Source organism: Vespula vulgaris, chromosome 1, assembly GCF_905475345.1.
Source record: "Vespula vulgaris chromosome 1, iyVesVulg1.1, whole genome shotgun sequence".
NCBI lineage: Eukaryota > Metazoa > Arthropoda > Insecta > Hymenoptera > Vespidae > Vespula > Vespula vulgaris.
The window spans coordinates 15522084-15547380 of record NC_066586.1 but is presented as its reverse complement, the minus strand read 5'-3'; the positions used below and the strand labels follow the sequence as shown (position 1 = coordinate 15547380).

Sequence of the window (25297 nt, the reverse complement as noted above, 5' to 3'; positions counted from 1 at the left end):
AAGAATAGAAAGAACAAGACGACTCTTGTTCCTCGATTTAAATTTTCTTTTTATAAAGAAGTGTTTACATGTCCGAAAAATAAATCGAAAGAAACCGCTATGTTTTCGAAAACAAATATGCTTTAGATTCATGAATGAAAAGGCAAGGCAATAAAGATAGACAGATAGATAGAGAAAGATAGATAAATGTAGATAGATAGATAGATAGATAGATAGATAGATAAAGAAAAAGAACGATCGAATCTTTTAGTCGCCATAAAAGCACCCCTATACCTTCTTACCAGTTCGTCCTTTTCGAGAAACAACTGCATCCCTTCTTCTTCTTCTTCTTCTTCTTCTTCTTCTTTGTCTTCTATTACCTATCTCTTTCTTTTTCTTATCCTCTTTCCTTTCCATTCTTCTTTCTTTCTTTCTTTCTTTCTTCCTTTTTTTCCTCTTTCTACCAGGAGCTAGTTACGTACCATACAACTCCTGTATTTATGAGGGATCCTACGAAGGGAGGAAAACACCATATACGTCGCCAATTTCCACGAGGATATATCCTCACCCTCGCTCTTCCTCTTTCTATCCCTTTTCTATCCCTTCCTTTTTCTGTCTTTTTCTTTTTTTCTTCGCTCCATCTCTCTTTCTATACTTTTTCCATTCTTCTTGTACTCTACATACTTCTTCCTGTATGTATATATTTACGTATGTATATACATATGTGTGTATGTGTATATACATATGTGTATGTATGTACATATATATACACACACATATATATCCACATTTATATACATACACACACACACACACATATATAAAACACGATCGTTCCAATTTTTCCGCTCCATAGCTCTTAACGAGTACGTCCCTAAGAAAATGATCGTCCTTTTATTCGCGACCAAGAGTACCTCTTATTCGCTTGGACAATATTTCGTACCTCCGATTATCCAACTGTTCTCTTATTTTTCCTCCCTTTTCATATACATACATACGTACTTCCATAAAAGACAAAGAAGAAAAAAAAGAAGAAGAGTATAGGAATTTTCGTATTCAGGATATGTCATGAGTTACGTTGTTTTTAGAATTTAAAAGAAAAAAAAAAAAAACGAGGTGCTAGCGACTATGTTTAAATTATGTTTCTTTTTCTTTTTCTTTTTTCTTTTTTTTTTCTTTCGTACTACTCGAGATAAAAGAAGTATTAAATATGTTAATTAATTTATACTAAGAAAAAAAAATGCGAATTAAAATAATGGTTGGGTTAAATGAATTCTTCTTCGTTTCTTTTTTTTTTTCGTTTTGTTTCAACTACTAATTTGATCAGAGAAGATAATTAAATAAGTTAATTAAGTTCAGTAAGTTAATTACATAAGTCAATTAAAATTAACAGTTTTATTTCTACATGAAAGAAATAACTTTTGACATTCGATTTAACGATAATAATATTAACATAATATTATATTAAATGAAAATGTTTTCAATTACTCGTGATGATTTTATGAAGATGAAGAACGTTAGTTGAAAGTGATAATTAATTATTTCGAATGACAAAAAACAAAATAAAATTCGATTGTCGTTTTCTAATTTCCAATTAATTCGATAAATCTTAATATACGATTTTCGACGATGACTTTTATTTGTCTTTTTACTTTTTTCATTCTTTTCACTCTTCTAGTTTTTTATTTTCCATTCTTTTTTTCTTTTCTTTTCTTTTCTTTTCTTTTCTCCTCCGACACGATTTACATGAAAGTTTTCGTCTCTTTTACAGCTGCAGCAGCGGCGTCTCGAGTCTACGTAGACGCGTTATCCAGACTGGCACGTCAAGCACAGCTGGGAACATGGGGTGGTTCGAAAGATGTCGGTGAGTTGCAAAAAAATCGTTCGAACTTTGACGCGTGGATAATACTAGACGAAATCGAATAAATTATATCGCGTGTCTTTGTGTTACACGTTATACGTATTCTATCTCTGTCTCTGTCCTTCTATCGCTTTCTCTCTCTTTCTTTTTTCGACTGTCCCTATCTGTCTTTCTCGCACATTCAATTAAAATGTCCACGTCGAAATTCGTCGGACGAGACAAAAAGGGTAAAGCATGCTTTTTCTCTTTTATACCTTGGCAACGTCGAACGGCCGACTAATTAATTAGCCTGTCTCTCCACGTATCATTTACCCGGACGCAAATAAATCGTATATAGACTATAAACACGTATACAACCGCTTGCGTAGATAAACGCCCGGTGCATTCGTACTTATCGAACGTTTCATTTTTTTTTTCTTTTTTTTTTTTTTTTTCCTTTTAGTTTTATCGACTATAGAGAAAGGGAAAAATATTACCGCGTGTATGGTAACGTTAATAATAATTATAACAATAACAATAACGACAACGATAATAATGATGACGACGACGACGACGACGACGACGATGATGATGATAATGATAATAGAGTAATAAAAAATGATACTCTCGCATAATTTCAAATATGATCAATTCTTAACAATAATGATAGTAATTATTATTATTACTATTATTGTTGTTGTTGTTGTTATTATTATTATTATTATTATTATTGTTGTTGTTGTTGTTGTTGTTGTTATTGTTATAATTATGATAACAACAAAACATTTTTTTAATGCGAACCATTACATATACTTTTACTCATTCAAATTCTACTAGAAAGATAGACAGAAAGAGAAAGAGAGAGAAAATTCGAAAATGTAAAAATTATTAATTTACGTTCGTTGTTTCCAATGAAATGAATTAAAGAAAAAGGCACGATCGCGTGTTAATATCCACGAGCCAATTATTTGTACAATTTTTCTCCTCTGACAATTTTTCTCGCTCACCTGTTTATATCCAGGAACATCGAAAAGCTCGTCGCTCGTTTTTTTATTATCTTTGTATTTTTCCTTGTTTTTTTTCTTTTTTTTTTTTTTACATTGTTCCCGGACAAAACTTTTCTCTTGGTCATTTCAATTTTCGAAGGTTGCCACCACAAACGACAGGCTTGGCCTACCATGCTCGAGCTTACTCGAGGCTTCGCAAAGCCAATAAAAGCTCCTCGTTCATTTAATCGTGACTAAGCTTTCGAGCCTTTCTCCCTCTCTCTCTCTCTTTTTTTTTCGTTTGCACACAGTAGATACACTCTCAGATTTCTCTTTAGTCTTCTATCATCGTATTCGTACATACATACGTACGTACGCTAAAACAGAGAAAGAGAAACCAGAGAGAAAAAAAAAACGTAGAAATGTTCTTAACAAGATCATTGCAGCGTGATAAGTGTACGTATTAGGTCCGGGTCGATAACCCTTATAATCTCGGCAGGGCAAAGAAGGGTAAAAACTCAAGCTCTCGAAGTTCTTTCTGCTTTCGCTATGGAGCGTAGGAAGATGGAGAATGGGAAGGGATAAAGGGGGGTTAAGGGTGGACGGGTGGTACAAAGAGGAGGGGGAGGAAGACTCTCTCTAGGAAGCTTTCCAAGTGTAAGAGACTCGTGGCAAAGTTTTTATTTGTTCGCTCGGCTGTACACATTGGCAGCATGGGATATCAGTATAGCGAGTTTCTTTATCGCGTTCGAACCCACCCCTTGACCCCGCTTTATTCCTTTCTCTCTCTTTCCTCCTTCTTCGTCCTTCACTTCTCTCTCTCTCTCTCTCTCTCTCTCTCTCTCTTTCTTTCTCTTTCTCTCTCTCTCCATTCTGGTTACCCATCAATATCAAACTATCTTTTCGTACTTTTCTCTTGAAAAAGAATTTATCATCGCACATCGCGTCGCGAGATAGATCGTAGATTCTCTACCCTTCTGGATTTCTACGCGAGTTCCTTCGGATCTTTTTAAATGAAATTTTTATGGTTTTATTTCAACCTTTTTTTCTTCTCTCTCTCTCTCTCTCTTTTTCTTTTTTTTCTTTTTTTTTTAAGAGAGAGAGAGAGAGGGAAGAATTAATTTGATTTCATTAGATCGTTTAATTCAATTTGACACTCTTATTTCAAGACTTCATATTTCTCATATCAATTTCAAGGGTTTATTGAAAAAGTAGCTTGACAAAATGTTGGCTTAAGAGAACCCGAGAAAGAGAGAGAGAGAGAGAGAGAGGGAGAGAGAGAGAGAGAGAGTTTGATACGGTCCACCAAAGTAAATTTATGATAATCGAGGGAAACCACCGAAGCGATTCTATTCCACGCGATAACCGAGAACGAGTGGCGATCGCGTGTATCTATATCCTGTAATATCGCCATTGCATCAAGCTACACGACGATATTCGAAGTTAACTACGATCGGTTAGAATATTCCCTGGCCTTTAATACGGACCCAGTTAACTCTATACGAGACGCCCTCCGGCTCCTTCCAATTTAAACTCTATCTACGTATGCATGCATGCATGCATGTATGTATGTATGTATGTATGTATGTATGTATGTATGTATGTATGTATACACACATACACATATCTAACACGCAGTATTTCATGATACGAATAGAACTCGGATTATTATTTGCAGTTCAATTGCTGGATTCTCATTTATGCAACGCTTCAAACGTAAAGAAGATCCTACAAAGCATTTAGTTCCGTCTTCGTCTTTTTCTATTATCGGTTATAACGAACGAATGAAAAAAAAAGAAGAGAGATAGAGAAAGAAAGAGAGAGAGAGAGAGAGAGAGAGAAAAGAGAAAAGAAAAAAAAATAGAAATTGGATTAGCCTCAATTCCAATCACGACAGCTCTTTTTCACGTCGTCAGCTTCTTCCTCGTAATCATTTCTTATCGTACATACTATATATTTATATCAGGATCGGATCAACTATTATAAATACAACAAAGCTAAATACGTTTTACAATAATAGAGGCGAATCAGCTTTACGGTAAGTTGATCAACGTTTGTGGTAATACGCTTATTATCTCTCTTTCTCTCTCTCTCTCTCTCTCTTTCACTCCCTATTGCGTTATCTTTCAAGTGAAATTATCATCCGAGAGTTGCAAAGCGTACCAAATGCGGATCAAATTCGCGATTCGACTAACGCGCATTTAATTATTTACGTTATATTCGGAATACTAGCATCGGTTTAGTTCGTAAACGGAGTGTTAGCTATCTAGCGATTTATGTGGAAAGCTCTCCAATTCGTATCGTTGTACATCTCTTTGGATATATTTCCCTTTCGGATATTGCTCATAATTATTCATAAAGATTCACAGACGGAACGATACGCAAAACGATCGCGCTCGTGTGTTATATTATCGTGTCGTTGGTCCAAATGAAAAAAAAAAAGAAGAAATATATATATACACATATTTATATGATGATAAATGTGTGTTGTGTGAATATTGGCAAACATGAAAAGGTCGATCCATTTCGAACAAATGTACAATACTTCTCAATATTCCTAAACTTTATTTCTATGCTTTCTTTTTCTCTTTTATTTTTATAAATTTACAGTCTTCTTTTTTTTTTTTCTTTTATGAGAAAACTTTACATAGAATGAAATATACATAGAATGTATATGTACACACACTGTATGGGAATATTTTTATAGAGTATATTGACAAACATTTAGACGAATGTCTCTATCGTAGATATATGACCTATCGTAGATATGTGACCACTTTGTTTTCATTTCTTTCGTGCTTCAATGCACTTTATTTTGTTTCGTGAGTCCGTCGTAACGAGACCGTTCTGGAACAAGCTTAGTTTTATTTTTCTTTCTTCTTTTACGAAATAAAAAATAATGAAAATTTGATAAAGTTTTATATATATATATATATATATATATATATATATATATATAATGTACAATGTAAGTAGGTTATTTATTATTTAACCTGCATGATTATTATTTAACGTGTTTAATATTTGACGATGGTCGAGTTATAAATTATTAAAAGAAAGTTTATTTTAAATACAAAAGATTAAATGTAAAAATTAAAAAAAAAAATTCTATATACGAAAAAAGTCTACTCATATTTCGATTATATAGATATTTTATATTAATCGAAGTAAACACACACACACACATATATATATATATATATATATATATATATGCATATCCAATTAAGAGACTAGCTTTAATTGTGGAATAAAAAAAAGAAGAAGAAAAAAGAGGAAAGAAAATAAATACGTAAAAGCGTAACGACAAATCCTGGAAATGTTTTATAACTAATTGCGAGTGATAACGTAAAAATTTGTAGTCATTTAAATAGACGTAGAAGAGTAAGAAGAAATTTTCTTTCTTATCAGGAGGGAATAATACGTTACCTTGGTAGAAGACGTTTCACGTATTTCTTACAACGGTTCATTTCCTACTACGTTAGTCGGACTATTTTATTATCCCTGCCGGTAGTTTGGTCGTTTGCCAAAAGACCACACCGATCTATGCTCGTTAAGGTACATAGAACGGTTAGGCCGTTTTCTCGGAGGATTTATAGTTGGTAAATGTTTTTTCATTGGAGCTTTTAACTAAACGTAACCTATTATAAGAATCTTTATACGTATCTATCTTTTCTATATCGAAATAACAATTTTTTATTTTATTTTATTTTACTTTATATATATATTTTTTTTATTGTATACATATTTTTATATATATTATAAATATATGTTTTATTATTATTATTTTATTTTTTTTATAGCGTTTTATTTTTACTTCTCGATTACATCTTACGTGAAAGTCAATATTGGACAAATAACGATTTATACTTTTTCCTCCCTCTTTCGATCTTTAGTTAGACGTAATTGAACCAGGAATATAAAACGGAGTGAGTGGGTGGATGGGTGGAAGAAGAAGTAGGAGAAAAGTAGAGAAGCGAGAAGTGAGATAGAAATAATCGGATAAAGAAGGATATTTTTCTTTCTTTTTTTCTTTCTTTCTTCCTTCCTTCCTTCCTTTTTTCTTTGTTTTCTTCCCTACTTCTTTTTTCAAGACTCTCATTGGAGTTTTAATTTCAGGTTAGTTCAACGATCCTTTCGTTTATATTTAGAATCCATAAAGACTTTTTCTTCGATTGTCGCCACCTATCCTGTTACTATTATTACTCGAGCAACTTTTTCACAGAGAAAGAGAAAGAGAGAGAGAGAAAGAGAGAAAGAGAAAGAGAGAGAGATTGTCCCCAGGCTATTGCATTGAATCGAATAGGACGAAAGTTTGGAAACAACGTGTTCAAACAAAATACCGTGAGAGCAATGCCGTACGTTCGGACACGTTCTAGCAACTTCATGTCACGCCACGTCACATCGCACCGCACCGCACCGCAATGCACTGTATGGTACCGCACAACATAGCAACGTACCATACGTATTTTCCTTTTCGAACGTACTCCTCCGATATTCAATTTTCCATAGAGATTTTCCGCTTGCGTTCTTCTCTCTCGACCTCTCAACCCCAGTTGAAAAAAAATACAGTAACACATATGCGTACGTAACTCGTAGTCCTTCGTACGTACATATATATATATATATATATATGTATATATATATATATATACGTGCATATCATTGTGTGCCTGCGTTCATGCGTTGTTTATATATTTTTGTTTTGTTTTGCTTTGTTTTGTTTTATTCTCTACGCGTTAGCCTCTTACGGATCTTTGTCGACGAGGTCGAAACAAAATATTTTTCCATCGAGATCATCGAGCTTTTCCATTCGGTTGTTTCTTTTTTCCTTTCTCTTTCTCTTTCTCTCTCTCTTTTTTCTTTTTCTTTTTCTTTTTCTTTTTTCTTTTTTCTTTTTTCTTCTTTTTTTTTTTCGTACGTCCCGTTTTCAAACGTATCCCGCAGCTTTATATATCCGATGCGATGCCAACGCTAAAGACTTTTCAAGAAGGCTTTATACGTTCTTTGTTCTCTACGTTAAAGTGAGTACTCGATTTTTAAAAAAATTTCCCATCTCGTTCGGAGCTCTCTGGCTTTTCGTGAGATACTGGTTAAAGGATTAAAGCGTTTTAACGCGCACATTTCCAAGAGTTTCTTCTTTCAAAAGTTTCCCTTCGAGTAAAGGGCAATTTTAGTCTGATGGTATTCGTGAAAACCTTTTACTTAACATTTCGATTTTAAATGTTCGATCGATCGAATTATCACGTGCTCATTCGTCTTTTACTTCAATTCAACTTATTTATTATAACAATTTACTTACTTCTTTATTAACTTTCATCGTTCGTACGTTTCGTCAAAATTATTGTTAGGTTAGAAAGAAAATTTGTTTTCTGTTTCTTTCCTTTTTTCTTGTTCCTTTTTAAGTCTTTACTTCGATTTAATTCGGAGGAAGAAAGAGGAAGAAAGAAGGAAAATAGTTTTATTATTATTATTATTTTATCATTGTTATTTTTATTTTTATTATTATTACTTGAAGATAGGATCAAAAGTAATTGAAAATAAGTTGAGGCCGGGTTTCAAGAGAAATGAAGAATTTGATACATCGCGGAAATTTACCTTACTCTCGGAATCTCTGGCTGGGAAAATTAGTAGTTCTCTTTTTACCGAGTAATTCAGTCGAATAAATGGTTTCGGTGTCGGGAAAGCTTCTAGGATTCCTTTAAAGGGATTCCTTGAGTTGAACCAAGGTGAAATAGAAGGGAAGCGAAGAAGAGAAAGAAAAAGAGAGAAAGAGAGAGGGAAAGAGAGAGAGAGAGGGAAAGAGAGAGATAGAGAGACTTTCTTATGAATGGTCCTGGCGAAAAGTTGCTGGAAATGGGTAGATTTTATCTCAAGAGGAAAATTAAACTATCATTTAGCATTGTTACGCCTTAAGAAAAGATAACTACTTTTCTTTCCTTCTTTATTATTATATTATACCTTTTATCAACCGACATTCTTCATTTCTTTCTTTGTATAATCATAAAATAGTTATTCGCCGAGTTTGAGTTTCTCTCTGTATTTTCTCGTTATGACGGCTATCGCAGAAATATATATATATATATATATTTGAAGGATCCAGTCAGCATCAGCTTCAAGATAGGTCGTTAATGGCCTCTTCACGAGGATCAGAACGTTCGGTTCGTTTCGCATTACTTCTCGAACGCGTGAGGGTTCACTCGCATAGATTCACAAAATGGAACGAACTTAGGTGAATCGGGAAAATTGGATGTCCGGTATCGGACAGGGTTATCCTGCTTTTTCCTCGAGAATAGGTTTGTCCCTTAAAAAAGAAAAAAAGGAAGAAAGGAAAAGAAAAGAGAGGCTAAAAAAATCGAATTTTTTCGGGTCTGTTGACGCTCAACGACGTTAGGAACGTGTTGGTGAATTTTTCTATATTCTTATACAAACACTTTTCTTCTTATAAAACATGAGAATCAATGTGATTCAGACTCGGTATCTGTTGTATAACTGCATATATATTTATATATGTATATGTATATATGTATACGTATATGTGTATATGTTTGTATGTACATTTATATATATATATATATATATATATATATATATATATTTGCGGAGACTTTTCAAAAGTGGATAATTTTTTATAGACTCTACGAAGAGAACACTGAATTTTTCAATAGTGTTACAATCAAATACTATTTGTTTTTTTAATCATTGATATGCTTCGTGTAGTACACTCATTGGTCTCTATCTATTAAAAAATGTAAAGCTGTTCGTTCACTTCGATTTAAAAAAAATTATTCGATTTTGAAAAAGTATTCGAATATTTCTGTTATCTACTCTACACATACACACACATACACACACACACACACACACACACACATGCATGTATATTTAATTCATATTACTCGTTTTAAAAGTTTAACCGATTTAATCTTTATCGTGAAATATTTATAAGAATCGGGCCTTTATTTTCTATTATATTTTACCAAATTGAAATCTTCTAACATTCTTTTTTTTTTATTTCTTCTTTCTTTGTTTTCTCTCTCTCCCTCTCTCTCTTCTTTCCGTGTACAACACAGAAAGCTTCTCACAGCGAGGGTGAAAATTCAGAGGCTACGAGGTTAGGGTTCCTGGATCGAGAACGTAATAGCAAAATTGCCAATATAGCCGAGGACTTTTTCCTCCCATTTCCTTCTTACGTAAAATCGATCGTATCTCGGTGCGATTCTAAAGCTGACTTGGAATTTTCTTCCTTACTTACTACAACGTAGCCGGTTGCCGGAAGTGGTGGGTGGGTCGTTCAGTCATCGCAACACAAACGGAAACGAGCCGAAAGGGAGAGAGAGGGAGGGACTGAGAGAGATAGATAGTTAAAAGAAATTTCAATTCTATTATCAAGCTCGGATTTTTCCTAGAATCTCGTTAAGAGACACAAACGAGCTGGAAAATCGAAAGATCTCTTCCTTCGTTTTTTTTTCTTTTGAAAGAAAAAAAAAAAGAAAAGAAAAGAAAAAAAAGAAGTGATTTTTTTTCTATCTTATTTACATCGATACACACGGATGTCGAAGAAGAAAATCGGGCGATCTAATCGTGCGAATTGAAATGAAAAGAAAAAGAAAAAGAAAAAAGAAAAATATTATAGTATTTCTTCGTTCCTCTCGACGAAGAAGAATCATCATCGTTTTTATTCATGCTTTTTACACGATTGGAAATATATATTATATGTGTATATACATAAAACTATACTCTCTCTGTGTATATGTGTCTGTATCATTTATATCCGGTCATTCGATGTTTTTCGATATCCGTAAACCCAACCCGATTTGTTTCCGCTCGAACGAGTTATGTATAAAACGAATATGATGATTAAAGGACCCGTCATAAGAGATAGAAATTTTTCGTTCGATCGAAAGATATCTTTTTAGATAGGAGACAGAAAATTATTATAAAAAAATCAACGATCCAGACAAGTTGAGAGAGAAGGAAAGAGAGAGAGAGAGAGAGAGAGACAGATAGATGTTATGCCTCAGTAAACAGGAACATTTCGAGATGATCTATAAATCATAGTCGATCGAAGGAAAAACGAAACATGGAATGCAAACAACATCCGGGAGTCTATCCTTAAAAGCTTTTAACACGTTGTAGAGGAGTAAAAAAGGAAAGTAAAAAAATTGTTAAAAAAAAAGAAAGAAAGAAAAAAAGAAAAAAAAAGTGAAATGGAAAAAGAAATATTATATCGGCAGTTGGAACGCACGTGAATTAACAGAAACATTTCGGGATGATTTAGAAATCATCGGACAATCAATCGTGCAGTGAAATACGGAATGCAAACAATGTTCGGAACTCATCGGAATCACGTATCAGAATTATTGGACAGAGCTTAACGAGGCATCGGCCAAGGTCGCGACGCGTAATCGTTCATTCGTTCGTTCATTCGTTCGTTCATTCGTTCGTTCAAAGCAAAGCAACGCCGATAATTTGTAGGCCGATAATTTTATGCAATTATGCCGTTTATTACCGTATGTCCGCAGGATTACGAGAGAGAGAGAGAGAGAGAGAGAGAGAGAGAGAGTAGTTCTCTTGCTTCGTACCGACGACTATTACATTGTTGTATTGGTGATGATGGCGTTGGTAGTAGTGGTAATGGCGATGGTGAGTTTTAGGGGTGGTTTTAGGGTGGCATAGGTCGGGTGAATCGAAGGGACGTACCAGCCGCATAACGTGTACGGAAAGCCAACGTATATTTCGCCTGTCCACCACCCCCTCCCAACTCTTCCACCCTCTTTTCTCCACCCCCGAAGGCCACGCTGCGTCGCCTCGTTTCACGGTGAAGCGACCACGCGTTAACTCCCATTCGTTAGGCGTTTACATTATTATTAAAGCGCATTTACACGGCCGTTGGCGCGAGAGAGCTCGGTGGAATTTTAATTTCGTTTTCCGCTTGCTTCTATATCTCTTTTTCCTTCTCTTTTTCTTTTTCTCTTTCTCTTTTTCTTTCTATTTCTCTTTCTCTTTCTCTTGTTCATCCGCTCGTTGAAACGTACAGGTTACAGGAAGCAACCTTGTAATTTTAAATACATATCTCTCGAATCGATATCTCTAACATATTTTTAATTTGAAGTAAAATCGAGAAGAGAAAAGAGAAGGAACTTTTTTCTTTCTATTTTTTTTTCTTTTTTCTTTCCTTCCTTTTCAAAAACCAATTCAAATTCACCCGATCTGATTGTTTTCTTTCGATTTGTTTCTCTCTCTCTCTCTCTCTCTCTCTCTCTCTCTCTGTCTCTCTTTCTCTCTATCTATGTAGCTATCTTTATCTATCTTTATCTGTTCAATTATATAATATCGACCGACATTACTCAATGTCGTACTTATCGAGAATCGACAAGGAATCGTACCTTTGAATTTTCATTTCGAACCGGAAACTTTTCAAATACTAACCAACTTTGGTTACTTGAATCCCAACTCATTCCTTCTCCACTCTCCTCCCTCGCTCCTGCTCACCCTACACTCGTTCTTTCAAACATTCATTCTATGTTCAATTTTGTTTTCGACGAAAATACTTTTCTTTTTTTTTTTTTCTTTCTTTCTTCATTTCTTCTTTTTTTTTGTTTTTTCTTTTTGTTAAACGTTCGCGATAAATGGGATAAATTAAGTTAGTCAGAGGAAGCCACCGCGATAATTTGTCACTCGAGAGCGAGTAAGGTGGAAAGAGGGTTGGTGGGTGGTTGGTTGGTTGGTTGGTTCGTTGGTTGAGGGGGTGAGGAGTGAGGCGTGAAGGAGGGGTGGCTTTAGTAGTAACGTAACTTTAAAATTCATCGTGCGTTTGCGCTATTTTTTAAGCTCCCATTAATTTCGTCAGGAAGCCAAGTCGAAGCTATTTTACATAAGCAATGCGGCGAACGTACTATGTGGAATTTTAATTTTCTTCGACGAGCAACGAGACGTTATCTCATACGGGAAGAAAGTAGTACTCTGCTCGAACAGATGAGGAAGTCCAGACCACGTAGGTGTTGGAGCTTTTGTAATTCGAACGATCGATCAATGTTAAAGAGATAGCGTTGAGATAATGAAGAGGCAATTCCTTCGAACGTGATCCCTGAGATTGCGATCTCAACTTTCTTTTTATTCTTTTATCTTTTATTTTTTATTTTATCTTCCATTTTATTTTCTTGTTCTTTTTCTATATCTTCTTTTTCGTTAACGCGCAAACATTAATAATTCGAATCGTAGAAAATTCTCTTTTATCATTTCTTTAAATATCTGTCAAAGTTGACTTTAAATAAGGAACTGCATTAAACATTTATATCGGATATATTTCATTCATTTTAAGCTTTTTATTTATTTTTTTTTTATTTATATTTCTCTTTTGTTTAATTTTTTTATTATTAATTTTTTAAAAAATCAATAACACGTGTTCCAATGAAATCGTATCAAAGGCAGATGGCTTTGATAGAGAGATGACAGATAATAGCTGGATACGTTATAGGAAATCCCTCGCAGGATAGACTTTTCACTTTAATCTAAGAATGGCGACAGGAGGACGTTAGGATGATGAAACTTCCCAAATTGCTTGGAGAAAATTGATCTGTCATGTTTCGAAATGATAAATCACATGAACCACTTTACTTGTTACGGAGAAAGAAAGAAAGAAAGAAAGAAAGAAAGAAAGAAAGAAAGAAAGAAAAAGAAAAAGAGAATATATGGCAAAACAAGAAAAAAAAACACATCGGATCTATTGTATTAATCAATATACATTGAAATATACACGCGAAAGGAATACAAAATTTATTCGAATAATCGCTTGGAGTTACTGAAATATTGAAGTAGAATTGAAAATATCAAAATATATTTTTTTTTTTTTATATATATCCAAAAAAAAAAAATCTCGCGGAAGAACGATACGAAACACGTTACACATATCGATTGCACTAATTGTAAAACAAGTGATAAAATATTCGATGATATTTATTGATTTAATTTAACATAAAACGCGAACATAAATTCTATACGACTGATTGACATATTTTATTATATTATAACAACACCAAAAAAAATATATATATTTATTTATTTATATTTATCTTTATCTTTATATATACATATACACACACACACACATATATATATATAAATATTCTTTTAATGAATAGATATATTTACATATGTATATGTATACCTTTGTGTCTCTCTCTTTAGATGAAATTCACTATATTAGCGAATGGAATCTTGCGTTTCCTATTAATTTGAGTCTCTCTCTCTCTCTCTCTCTCTCTCTTTCTCTTGCTTTGATGTTACGCTTTCTGTATTATACGATAGCCCAATCGTGCCGACAATTCAACATTGATGAAAGGATTTCTCGGGTACGGTAGTCCAGGCAGGCAGGCAGCCAAGCTACAGAGACGCCTCGATGTTTATCGAACGTATCGCGTAGAGTATTCGATTCGTAGTCGCCCTTGGATTGGATATTGGTTCTGCGAGCGCGAAATCAATGAGCACTCACGCACATTGTACGCGTCTCTACACGTTCTGCTTGATGCAGGCCAGTTCCTCGTACGTGTTCGATACAATATAGCGAATAGTTAAGCCGTCGACGGCTTTACAAGCTTTGCCGATACGAAATCGCATTACTCGAACGATAAAATGCATTATTCTCTTCTTTCAACCTATCGTGCTCTATACTAACTTTTTATTAATTTTTTTACCTCAAAAATCAAATGTTCTCTCACTGAGAGAATGTTGTTGTTATTATTATTATTATTATTATTATTATTATTATTATTATTATTGTTAGTGTTGTTGTTATTGTTGTTGATGTTGTTGTTACATTATTTGGATTATTTGGAACAGTTGTAGCAGGATTAATTTGAGATATTACGAAACTGTTATTAGTGATCCTTATTCGTAGTATATAATTATAGAAGATTGTTAGAATTGTAGTGAATTTTATTATCAGATTTATATTATTAGACTTTTAGCTTTAGGAAACACGTAGTATTGTATTTAATAAGGATGGTTTATTATATTCATTAAAGTCATGTTATTACGTATTGATTAAAAAATTCTAATCGCGTTAGTCTTCATATTACAATACATTTTTATGACGTTATGACAATTATGACAAAAGATAATGATAAGTAATTGTCGTTAGAATAGAAAAGAATTTTCGAACTTTAAAAGATTCGTCAGATTTTAATTTTTGAAAGGAACGATTTTATATTAGATACATAAATTGTTGTTTGATCGTACTCGTTAATCATATTATTATTTTGATTCATTAATACAATTGTCATTTTGTTTCAATCGATCTTTTATTTATAACGACATTTATTTATTTATGAATCAGCTCGATCCATTAATCGTTTAATCCAGACGGTTTAAACGAAAGAAAAAACACGATTTTTATAATAACAAAATTTATTAATATACGATTATATATAAATATTTTGAACGACATTAATAAGAATTAACTTTTTGAAGTTATCGGTGTCAACTCAATCAAAAATTTTTCTACACTTTAACCTGCTTTAACTTTAACTTTTGTAAGCGTATGTAATCCCTCTTAAGACCGAACTTCTCGATCGAAGGGAGTAGTAGAAACTGGTGTATATGGTCGACCAATAAGTAGTACGAATATACGGTAAGATCTATCAAATCGAAAGACATCCAAGTAGTTCCAAGTGGTTACGGATCTGAACGATATAATACAGACACGATATGACCCGCTTCGAACGTCGAAAACAGACGAGAGCTTAGGTTAATGTGTCCGAACATGTGACAATGACGAGAATAGAACAACAGCGAGGGATTATAAGAGATAAGAGAAGGATGGAAAATTTCTGATAAGATACGTAAGTACATCATCGCAATTCGAGCGTGAAGGATATCGAACATAGTCCTGGCCAATCCTTTCATAACAGAAACACTCTTCGACGTTCAATAGCCAAAGTCTGAAGAGTACTACTACGCGCGTGTATCTACGTATTATATGTACGTGTGTTTATTACAAAAGGAATAGTACAAGATCTCATTTCTAAATATAAATAGATAAATATTATGTACATAAATGTATGTATGTATATTTGTATGCATATGTATATCGTTTTCTTTCTTTCTTTTTTTTTTTCTTTTTTCGTCATATAGTACTAAATATTTTTTTTTCTTTTTCATTTATTTTTTTATCTTTTATTTTTTATTTATTTATTTATCTTTTTTTTCAATATTCTACATTCGTTTGGCACGCGTAAACGCTTTTCGTTCATTTCACTCGATTTACATACGGGATTTACATTTCCACTTTGGATTCCTCTTTTTAAAAATCACGGTATATCGTTTCAATCTCTTATATATCTTTTATTTTTTGTTTGTTTGTTTGTCCATTTTTTGTTTTCTGACATCGCAACTATCGAAAAAATGCGATATTTTTTAAATTGAAAAACGGTATACTTTATTCGTTATATATATATTTTTCGTATTTTTATGAATAAATATAGAAAACGAAAAAAAAAGAAAACAATTTATAAAACATAATATGATAGTAATTTATACGACATAATAATTAAGGAAGATGAAGATGTACATACACACTCACACACGTACACATATATTACTTTTAGAATTAACGAAAGAGGAATTGTTGTCCGGAATTATTTCGAATATGTATAAGAAGAAAAGAAAAAAAATAAACAACGATTCTGCAGCTCGAAGTTTTATCTAGCTATGCAACATACACATACACATATACGTACGCACGCATATATATATATATATATACATACATATATCCAGAGCGGCAAAACCGGTCAGGCGTATGACCGGATTGTGGTCAAAGCTCCGAAAGCACCCTTTCTCTCTCGCCAACCGTCCGACGCCTCTCTCACGGTCGCTTTTAATCCACGTAAATGACTAGCCAGCCCATCGTCGTCCAACGTCCCGTTGCTGTACCTAAGCGTTGTTTAAAGCGTCGATTTGGCCGGCTCGCCACGCTCGTACGCCGCTATTATGCAAAAGTGGGATCCTTTTGCTTCGTCCTAACACATCCATAGTTATTACGTCTTCAAATCGATTTCCATTTATTTCGATGAATAATTAAGAAGGGGAAAAAAGTTTATGAACTAATCGATTGATTATCAATTTCATATCAAATCGAGATATATTACTCGATCTATATTTTCTCCCCTCTATTATTATATTTTTTTTTTTTTCGTTCGTTTTTCTTCTTCGATCGATTGATCCAACAAAAATCTGAAACCTTTCCGTATATTCTCGATCATCGAATGATAATTCGTTTATTCGATTCTAAAGAAAAAAAAAAAAAAAAATTGATGCAACGATTATTATTAAAAATGAAATCGAATTAAGACATCACTCGACGTATATTTTCTATTCGTCTATTATTATTATTATTATTATTATTATTATTATTATTATTATTATTATTATTATTATTATCATCATTATTAATTTTATCTCTTTTATAATTTAACAAAACCTGTTAAGACATATACTAAAAGCTAGATAAGATACTCGAACGATCTTAGAAATAAAGGCATTTTAAGGAATGATCCGTAAATAGCCGAGCCGAGCTTGGTTAGTCCGTAGAGTCTTCTTTTTCACGTTATTCTTATTCTCTTCGAGAAAAACAAAAAGAAGAGAAGAAAGAGAGAGAAAGAGAGAAAGAGAGAGTGTACAGAGAAAGAGAGAGAGAGAGAGAGAGAGAGAGAAGAGATAAGGTAGGTGGAGCCCCGGGCAACGTCACAACGGCGTTAACAAAAGCACTCGTTAAGGTGATTAACGAGGACGGGACTACCGGGCGAAGCGATACCACCGTGAACGCCATTACGAGCTTTATTAATTGTCATCGTCGAGTAATTTGCTCTGCAGGCTGTGTACCTCCGTGGAGATTCTCTCTTCTCTCTATCTCTCTTTTTCTCTCTCTCTCTCTCTCTCTCTTTCTCTTTCTCTTTCTCTTTCTCACTCCTTCTCTCTCTTTATCTCTTTTTCTCTCTTTCTCTCTCTCTCTCTCTCGTTCTCTAACTCTCTATCTTCAAGTTGAACGGGGTTGGCGCGAGCCTCCTTGCCGTTGCTTCGTTGCCGCTTAATTGCACGTTTCAGTCAGATCCATCTAACCATGGAAATATTTCTATGCTTCTATTAACTCTTTGAGTAACAAGAACAACGTATACCTTCGTTTTGAATTTTGCGCGAAAACAAGAACTCCCATTAATTCACGTCCGCTTTTGGTGGTACCCCAATGAATTTTCCTATTTCGTTCCGTGCGTGAAATAATTTTCTTATACTTTCTCTTTACAATTGAATTTTCTTTTGTCTCTCTCTCTCTCTCTCTTTTCTTTTTCTTTTGTTCTTTTATTCTACATCCAATGATCGTCAGTGTAGGTAACATATGTTCGACAAAATATTAATTATTCATTTATCTATGTAATAATGAAATAGATTAAGTTAGCTCCTTTTAACTCGTACGTCATTTACCAGATAACAAGAATAATTACGCGCTAGTCTGGAAATATTTCTCAGTCGATTATTTTTATTTGTTAATTTAGTACAGTTATATATAAAAACAAACAAACAAAAAAAGACGGACAAGAAATATTTATCTCTTTAACATGGAATGCATAAAGGAATTAAATAAAAAAAAAGAAACTTCGATTCAAGGGATAAGATAGATATATGAACGTACGAGTTCAATTGATTGATATTATGCAGAACGAATTATACGTTACTTTAATATTTACATTAGATTAGGTATCATTTATTACAAAACATGTTCGAATTTTCTAAGGACCAATCACGAGCAATCGTAAACCAACATCATTAATTCATCGTATTAAATTAATAAATTTATTTAACGATATACAAAGCTTCGGATAGGTCGTACGATCCTAAAATGTTTGAAGGGTTGAAGGGTTTCAACCTGGTTGGTAAGGTAAGTACTAGTCTTCATTAGTCCGAATTGTACGTTTGAATGAAAACCGCTAGAATGCAAGGAACGTCGACGTTCGGTGCTGTTCGAGTCGATGCTCGTATGCAGTATATCGAGTCAGCTCGTCAACCCCTCTTCCATCACGACTCCTCCCTTCCCTCCTCTCTCTCATATTTCGTGGCGAACTTAATACAATGCAGTTGCATTATAAACAACACGAAACACGTTGGATAGTCCAAGTGGCTCATTATGTATGATCTCGAAGGCGTCGACGTTGGAATTTCCATGGTATTCTCTTTGAACCGCATACAAACATACACATGTACTAACGCAGATGAATTATCTATCTCTCTTCTCTCTCTCTCTCTCTCTCTCTCTCTCTCTCTCGTTGCCAGGTTTCACAGGTTTCAGGATATCACGATCGATGTTCCGACGTGCCCATCGAAACGCAAGCTTAATTGATTTGGAATTATTGCACCGGACACTTGTTCACCTCTCACTCTCCTCTCCTCTCCTCTTCTCTTCTCTCCTCTCCTCTCCTCTCCTCGTCTCGCCTCACCTCGCCTCGCTTCCCAACGGGATTCGAGTTATGATTGAAAACTCCATCGGCCTCGAAATTCGTAGAACGGTTAATGTTCGAATCAGAGAGAAAGAGTATGTGAGCGAGAGAGAGAGAGAGAGAGAGAGAGAGAGAGAGAGAGAGAGAGTAAATAGAATAAAATTCTGAACGACGCATCTCGTAGCCTCGAGTCAGAGGCCGATCACTGTCCGCTTAATTTCATTACGATATCTATGTGTACGTTTTACCAACTACATACGTGTACGTATACCTGTGTACGTATATTCATACTCCTATTTTCTCTTTCTCTTTGTCTCTTTTCCTCTTTCTCTCGATTGTATCACCAAAGCTTCGATCGGAAAACGATCGGATACGTTCGGAATCACAAGGACGAACCGTTTGTTCGATGTTTTCTATAAAAATCTCTACGTTCTGATTCCGAAGTCGTTAATGCATTTCGAATTTCATCGACTCTTCCTCACCACAAAGAAAAATCATCGAAAAATCTCAATTAACGCGTTTAGATGATATAACATCAACGAATATCGCACACAATTCGGTTTACTTTACGAAATGATATTACATATTATCGTATATGACAATTATATATATCGTTTATATTAATTTTCTTCCTTTTTTTCTATCCATCATTTTTTTTCACGTTGATTTCAATTACATTCGTTAACGACGGGTATAATCAATAATTAATTTTATAAATATCTCGTTCGATCAAAAAGATGGAAGACAAAAAGAAAAGAGAAAGAATTAATCAATCAATCAATCAATCAATCAATCAATCAGATAATTTTCAATTTCGACGATCAACGAATATCGCTGAAAATTCAATTAAGTCTTTTCGAAAAAGCGAAAAAGATGAGGGGGAAAAAAAAAGAAAAGAGAAAATTTGTGCGGAGAGTTAACGCGTCGGATAAAGTTCGCTGCCGTTTTTCCTTAGCCGCAAGCTCCAATGGGAAGTGAGGAGGAGAAGAGAAGGATGATGGGGGAGGGAGTTGGTTGGAAAAAAAGTTGCTGTATGAAAGAACGAATGATCCGGAAGCGAAGGTAAAAGTAAAAGAGGGGTTGAATCTCTCTCTCTCTCTCTCTCTCTCTCTCTCTCTCTCTCTCTTCTACTATATCCCACCCTCTTTTTCACTTTTCCAAACACATTCGCAGGCGAAACTCGCTCGATAGAAAAAGAGGAAGCCCTGTGAACGAAAGTTCAGCCCTTTGCGAGCTTTTTCCAGTGGCTCGCGATCGAAACTGAGAACATAGGATAGGATCTTCACGCACTGATGATGAACCTGAATACGCGACGATTTTGTTCCCTGGATTTTCTCGATTCGATGTCGTCGTCCTTGGCAACAGAGAGTCCTCTCAAACAAACGCATACCAACGACGACTACGTCGATGAGGAGGGGAGGAGAAAATGAATAAGAAGAAGAAGAGACGAATGGTGGTCTAAAGAGAGAGAGAGAGAGAGAAAGAGAGAGAGAGAGGGAGAGAGAGAAGGATCAAAGGAACACGCGATAAAAAATGGTGATGGTGATGGTGAATGTCGAGTGAGGTAGGGTTTGCTAGTTCAGACAAAATGGGAATGGGGATGTGAAATGGAAAGAAATTATCCTGGATTAATTATGCTCGAGCATACCGAGTGATACACGTGAATCATTCGTACGAGTCAGACTCAAGATAAAACTGCCCTTTGAAATAAGGTATTTTTCTCTCCTCTCTTTTGTATATTTCTGTATGTATATATGTATATTTCTTTTTTTCTCTTTCTCTTTTTCTTTTCGAATCTCCTCTTTTCCTCATCGTTTACGTATTGTACATACATTCTTCGAGGGTGGAACAAAGAAACTATGAGTAAACTTTACCTTTCGTCTCGTTTTGTGTGTTTCTCGAACGAGATCATTAATTCTTTCGAGTCTCTCATTCTTTACCTATCTATGTCTATGTATACATATATATATATATATATAAATGTGTACTTGCATCTATATATGTATATATATGCATGTATGTATGTATATATGTATATATGTGTATAGGTATATTGTAATAGTACATGTATAGAGATGAAAAATCTTTTTCCGAACGACCGATGATTTATAGTCGGTTCTTGATCGTTTCTTTACGTCAGCTTGTTCTCATTCGTTCCAGATCCATTATCAGGAACACGATATACATAGAATTTTTCTTTTCTGTTCTTTTTTTTTTCCTTCTGTTTCTTTTCTACATTTTTTTTTCTTTACACACACACTCACGTAAACTCGTTCTCTATCTGAAGAGTTTATTTATCTTCTTTTCATTCTAATAATCGAATTCACCACGGTCGAAACGTAATATCGTTCGTAAATCGAGCCAGCTGCCGTCCAACCAGCATTCTCTTTCTCTTTTAATGAAACTTTGTCTTCCTTAATATCTTTCAATTCTTATATAATATATCACATCCGAGAGGATAGAACATCTGGCATTGGTATTTCGTGAACGCGGGCGCCCTTGTTCACGCTAGTATTTGTTCTCTAGTCTCTCTCTCTCTCTCTCTCTCTCTCTCTCTCTCTCTCTCTCTCTCTCTATCTCTCTTTATCAGTATACTCGAAATTACGCGTTTAATATCGTGCATTTCCGTCCCGAGGTTCCATTACGAAATTAATAATAATAGGACCGATGATTAATTTCATAATAAATTTGTTGTCCCCATGGTAAATGTCGAGTATTTTAAAAATTTAACTTAAATTAGATAAATAGATAGATAAATTGAGAAAGAGAGAGACAGAGAGAAAGAGAGAGAGAGAGAGAGAGAGAGAGAGAGAGAGAGAGAGAGAGAGAGGTGTCGACATTGACGAAGAGCTTTATTTGAATAATTATTATTAATACATACCTTTAAAATGCAATAACCGTTAGGAAGCTTTGTTACATAATTGTTCATAAACCCGATTACGACGAACTATATCGAAGTGTCTAAAGTTAACGAGCGATAATTCCTCATAGAAAATCTATCGTCAATCGTAATTACATCGTTAGCCTTGGAGATATTTCATTGCTTGGAGTTTACTAAACTTGATGAATTTATGGCAACATTGAACAGCGAAATTTATTGTAATTAAAGTTACATGTTTGTTGAGGTTAACCGTAATTAATCATTTGTGAACGGTCTTATAATGAACATATAACGATACTTTCAAACGATGTATCGATTTAATCAAATTCTATTCTCTTGAAAACAATATCATTTCGCAACGATGCACATGGATAATTGAAGAAAAAGAGAAGAAGAAGAAGAAGGAGAAGAAGAAGAGTATCTGGGTCATAATAATTAACCATTTGCCAATATATATATATATATATATATATATATATATATATATATATAAAACCGTCTTTTAAAACGATATATCGATTCAATCGAATGCCATTCTAGTGAAAAGAAAATCATTTCGCAACGAAGAACATCGATAATTGAAGACAAACAAAATTAAAGACAAAAAAGAAGAATATCTGAATAACAATAATCAATATATGTATATATAATAATTAATATTAAAAAATATATATATATGTATGTGCGTGTGTGTAACCTGTTATTTTCAAACGATATATCGATTCGATTAAATTTCATTGAACCGAAAAGAAAATTATTTCGTGAATGACAGACGAATCGATAACTGAAGCAAAAGAAGAAAAAAGAATAGAAGAGGACGAGGAAGATGAAAAAGAAGAAGAAAGATAAAGAAATAGGAGAATAGAAAACACTAAAGCATTGAAACGAGTCAATGAACATAATCTACAAGCGGATTTAAGGATAGCACGAAAATCGTTTACCTTCCGGAACGCGTTCGTAAATTAAGGTGACGCCTATAGGTGAGAAAACGAAGAAACGAAACGTACTGTTGTAGAAAGAGGAATAAAGAAAAAAGAAAAAAGAAAAGGATAAAAAGGAGATGGAAGAGGAGAAAGAGGAGGAGGAGGAGGAGTAGTAGAAAGAGGTGGAGGAGGAGGAGGAGGAGGAGGAAGGAGAGTAGAGGGGTGTTGGATGGTTGCTTCGGAATTTAATCTAAAGTAGAATCGCACGTCTCCGGGGTAAAGCTCGCTTACACTTTATTTTATTTCCCGTTTATATCTCTTTTCGCGTGCCCGGAATGGCGTCCGAGACTGAGCGAATAATCCACCTGCGCTTTTCGCGCGTGAGTATGATTTTGAACGGCTTTCACCCTACCTTTACTCCATTTTCTTTCACAACCTCTCTTTCTCTTTCTCTTTATATATATATATATATATATATATATATATATATATATATTTCTCTTTCTCGCAGGTTAGCGTTCTATCTTTATGCACAACGTTGTATGAGACGTGTCCGAATGTTTCAAGTTCACAACACACGTATAAACGATATCACGTATAACCACAGACTCCGGATGGAAAACGAAGAAAGAGAAAAGACAGAGAAAACGAGACATAGAGAAAGACAGAGAGAGAGAGAGAGAGAGAGAGAGAGAGAGAGAGAGAGAGAGAGATGAAAATGTTGAAGGATCCATTGCAGGATCTCCACCATGAAGTTCATGCAGGATGTAGATCCGTTAGAGGTGCTATAACGAAACATACGAGTGGGTGGCACGCGCGAGCTTCATCCTTCTTCCTGACAGGTCTATCTCGCGAATCCACCTTAGCTAGCCACTTTCTCTCTCTCTCTCTCTCTCTCTCTCTCTCTCTCTCTCTCTCTCTCTCTCTTTCATTCTCATTCTAGTTCCCTCTCTCATTCTCGTATCCTCCTTTATTCCTCTCTTCGCTAACCGTCTCATACCAAGCGTGGAACCATTTCGTTCTCCTATGGAATCCTAAAACCTTTACCTCCCTTGATTTCGATTTGCATGATCGCCTGTGTATGAGAGAGAAAGAGAAAGAGAGAGAGAGAGAGATGAAAAAAAGAGGCTCATATTTTCCACTCTTTTTGATCGCGATTCGGGCTGGATAAGGAAGCGTGTAAGCGAGGTAATCTCGTGGTAAATGGCAGATTTCCTTCTTGGAAAGGATGAGACGAAGTTAAGAAAAAAAGGAAGTAAAAAATAAAAAATAAAAAGAAAGTTGGCTAGTATAGGAAAGAAGAAGAAGAAAAAGAAGAAGGAGAAGAAGATCCTTCCTATTTCTCGCATTTCTTTGCGGTCGTTTAATCTTCTTTCGTTGAAAGATCTGATTAAAAGATTTGAAGTAGATATATAAAGCGCCTAAATGTATACATACATATATACATACATATATATATTTATATGTATATATATATACACGCACACATATAAACACATACACAGAAAATGAATCCGAAGTTTTCCGAACATTTTTTAACGATTTCGTTTGCAATACTCGACCAAAGATCGTAAGCTCGGTTCTTCAGTCGAATGCTGATAAAAGAGCCAATTTGTCTCGAAGTTATCGTCCCAGCTGAGAAAATGAGACAAGACGAGACGAGAAGAGACTGAAACCGAGAAAGAAAGATGATCGATGTACCTTCCTTTCAACGACCATTAGTAATCTTAGTTGAAAATTCTTCAATACGGTTCAACGAAGCACGTCGAGTTCTCTAAACTTGTCTTTTTCATCTTCGAATCGGCTTACATGCATCGGCACTTTGACGATCGATCCATCAATGATTGATTATGTGAAATCGTTTAAGATCGTTTCTATTTTTTTTTTCTCTAATTTTCATATACTTAGTTAATATCCCGTTATTTTATGAGAAGTTTACTTAACGATGATGTTACATTGGTATTTCGAGAAATTCATTAAAAATGACAAGCGCGATTACTATTCCTATGATTGATATTATTGTTATTATTATTATTATTATTATTATTATTATTATTATTATTATTATTATTATCATTATTATTATTATTATTAAAATTATTGTTATAATAGAATGAAGAATCAGCGGATTAAGATGTTTCGAAAGACGTCTACTACTCGTCTGCAAGAAATATTTACCCTCTAACTACGTTTCCCGG

General features: G+C 34.3%; 1 protein-coding gene across 9 annotated transcripts in view; it reads left to right on the top strand.

Annotated features, from left to right (window-relative positions):
- LOC127061766 (GATA zinc finger domain-containing protein 14-like) overlaps positions 1–25297 on the top strand; it is a 148947-nt gene that overhangs the window by 82717 nt on the left and 40933 nt on the right. For all 9 annotated transcript variants that reach the window (XM_050989150.1, XM_050989114.1, XM_050989104.1 and 6 more), the window contains one exon: positions 1751–1843. In XM_050989150.1, the coding sequence (XP_050845107.1) occupies positions 1751–1843 (93 nt within the window). The remainder of the gene's footprint in view (positions 1–1750; positions 1844–25297) is intronic.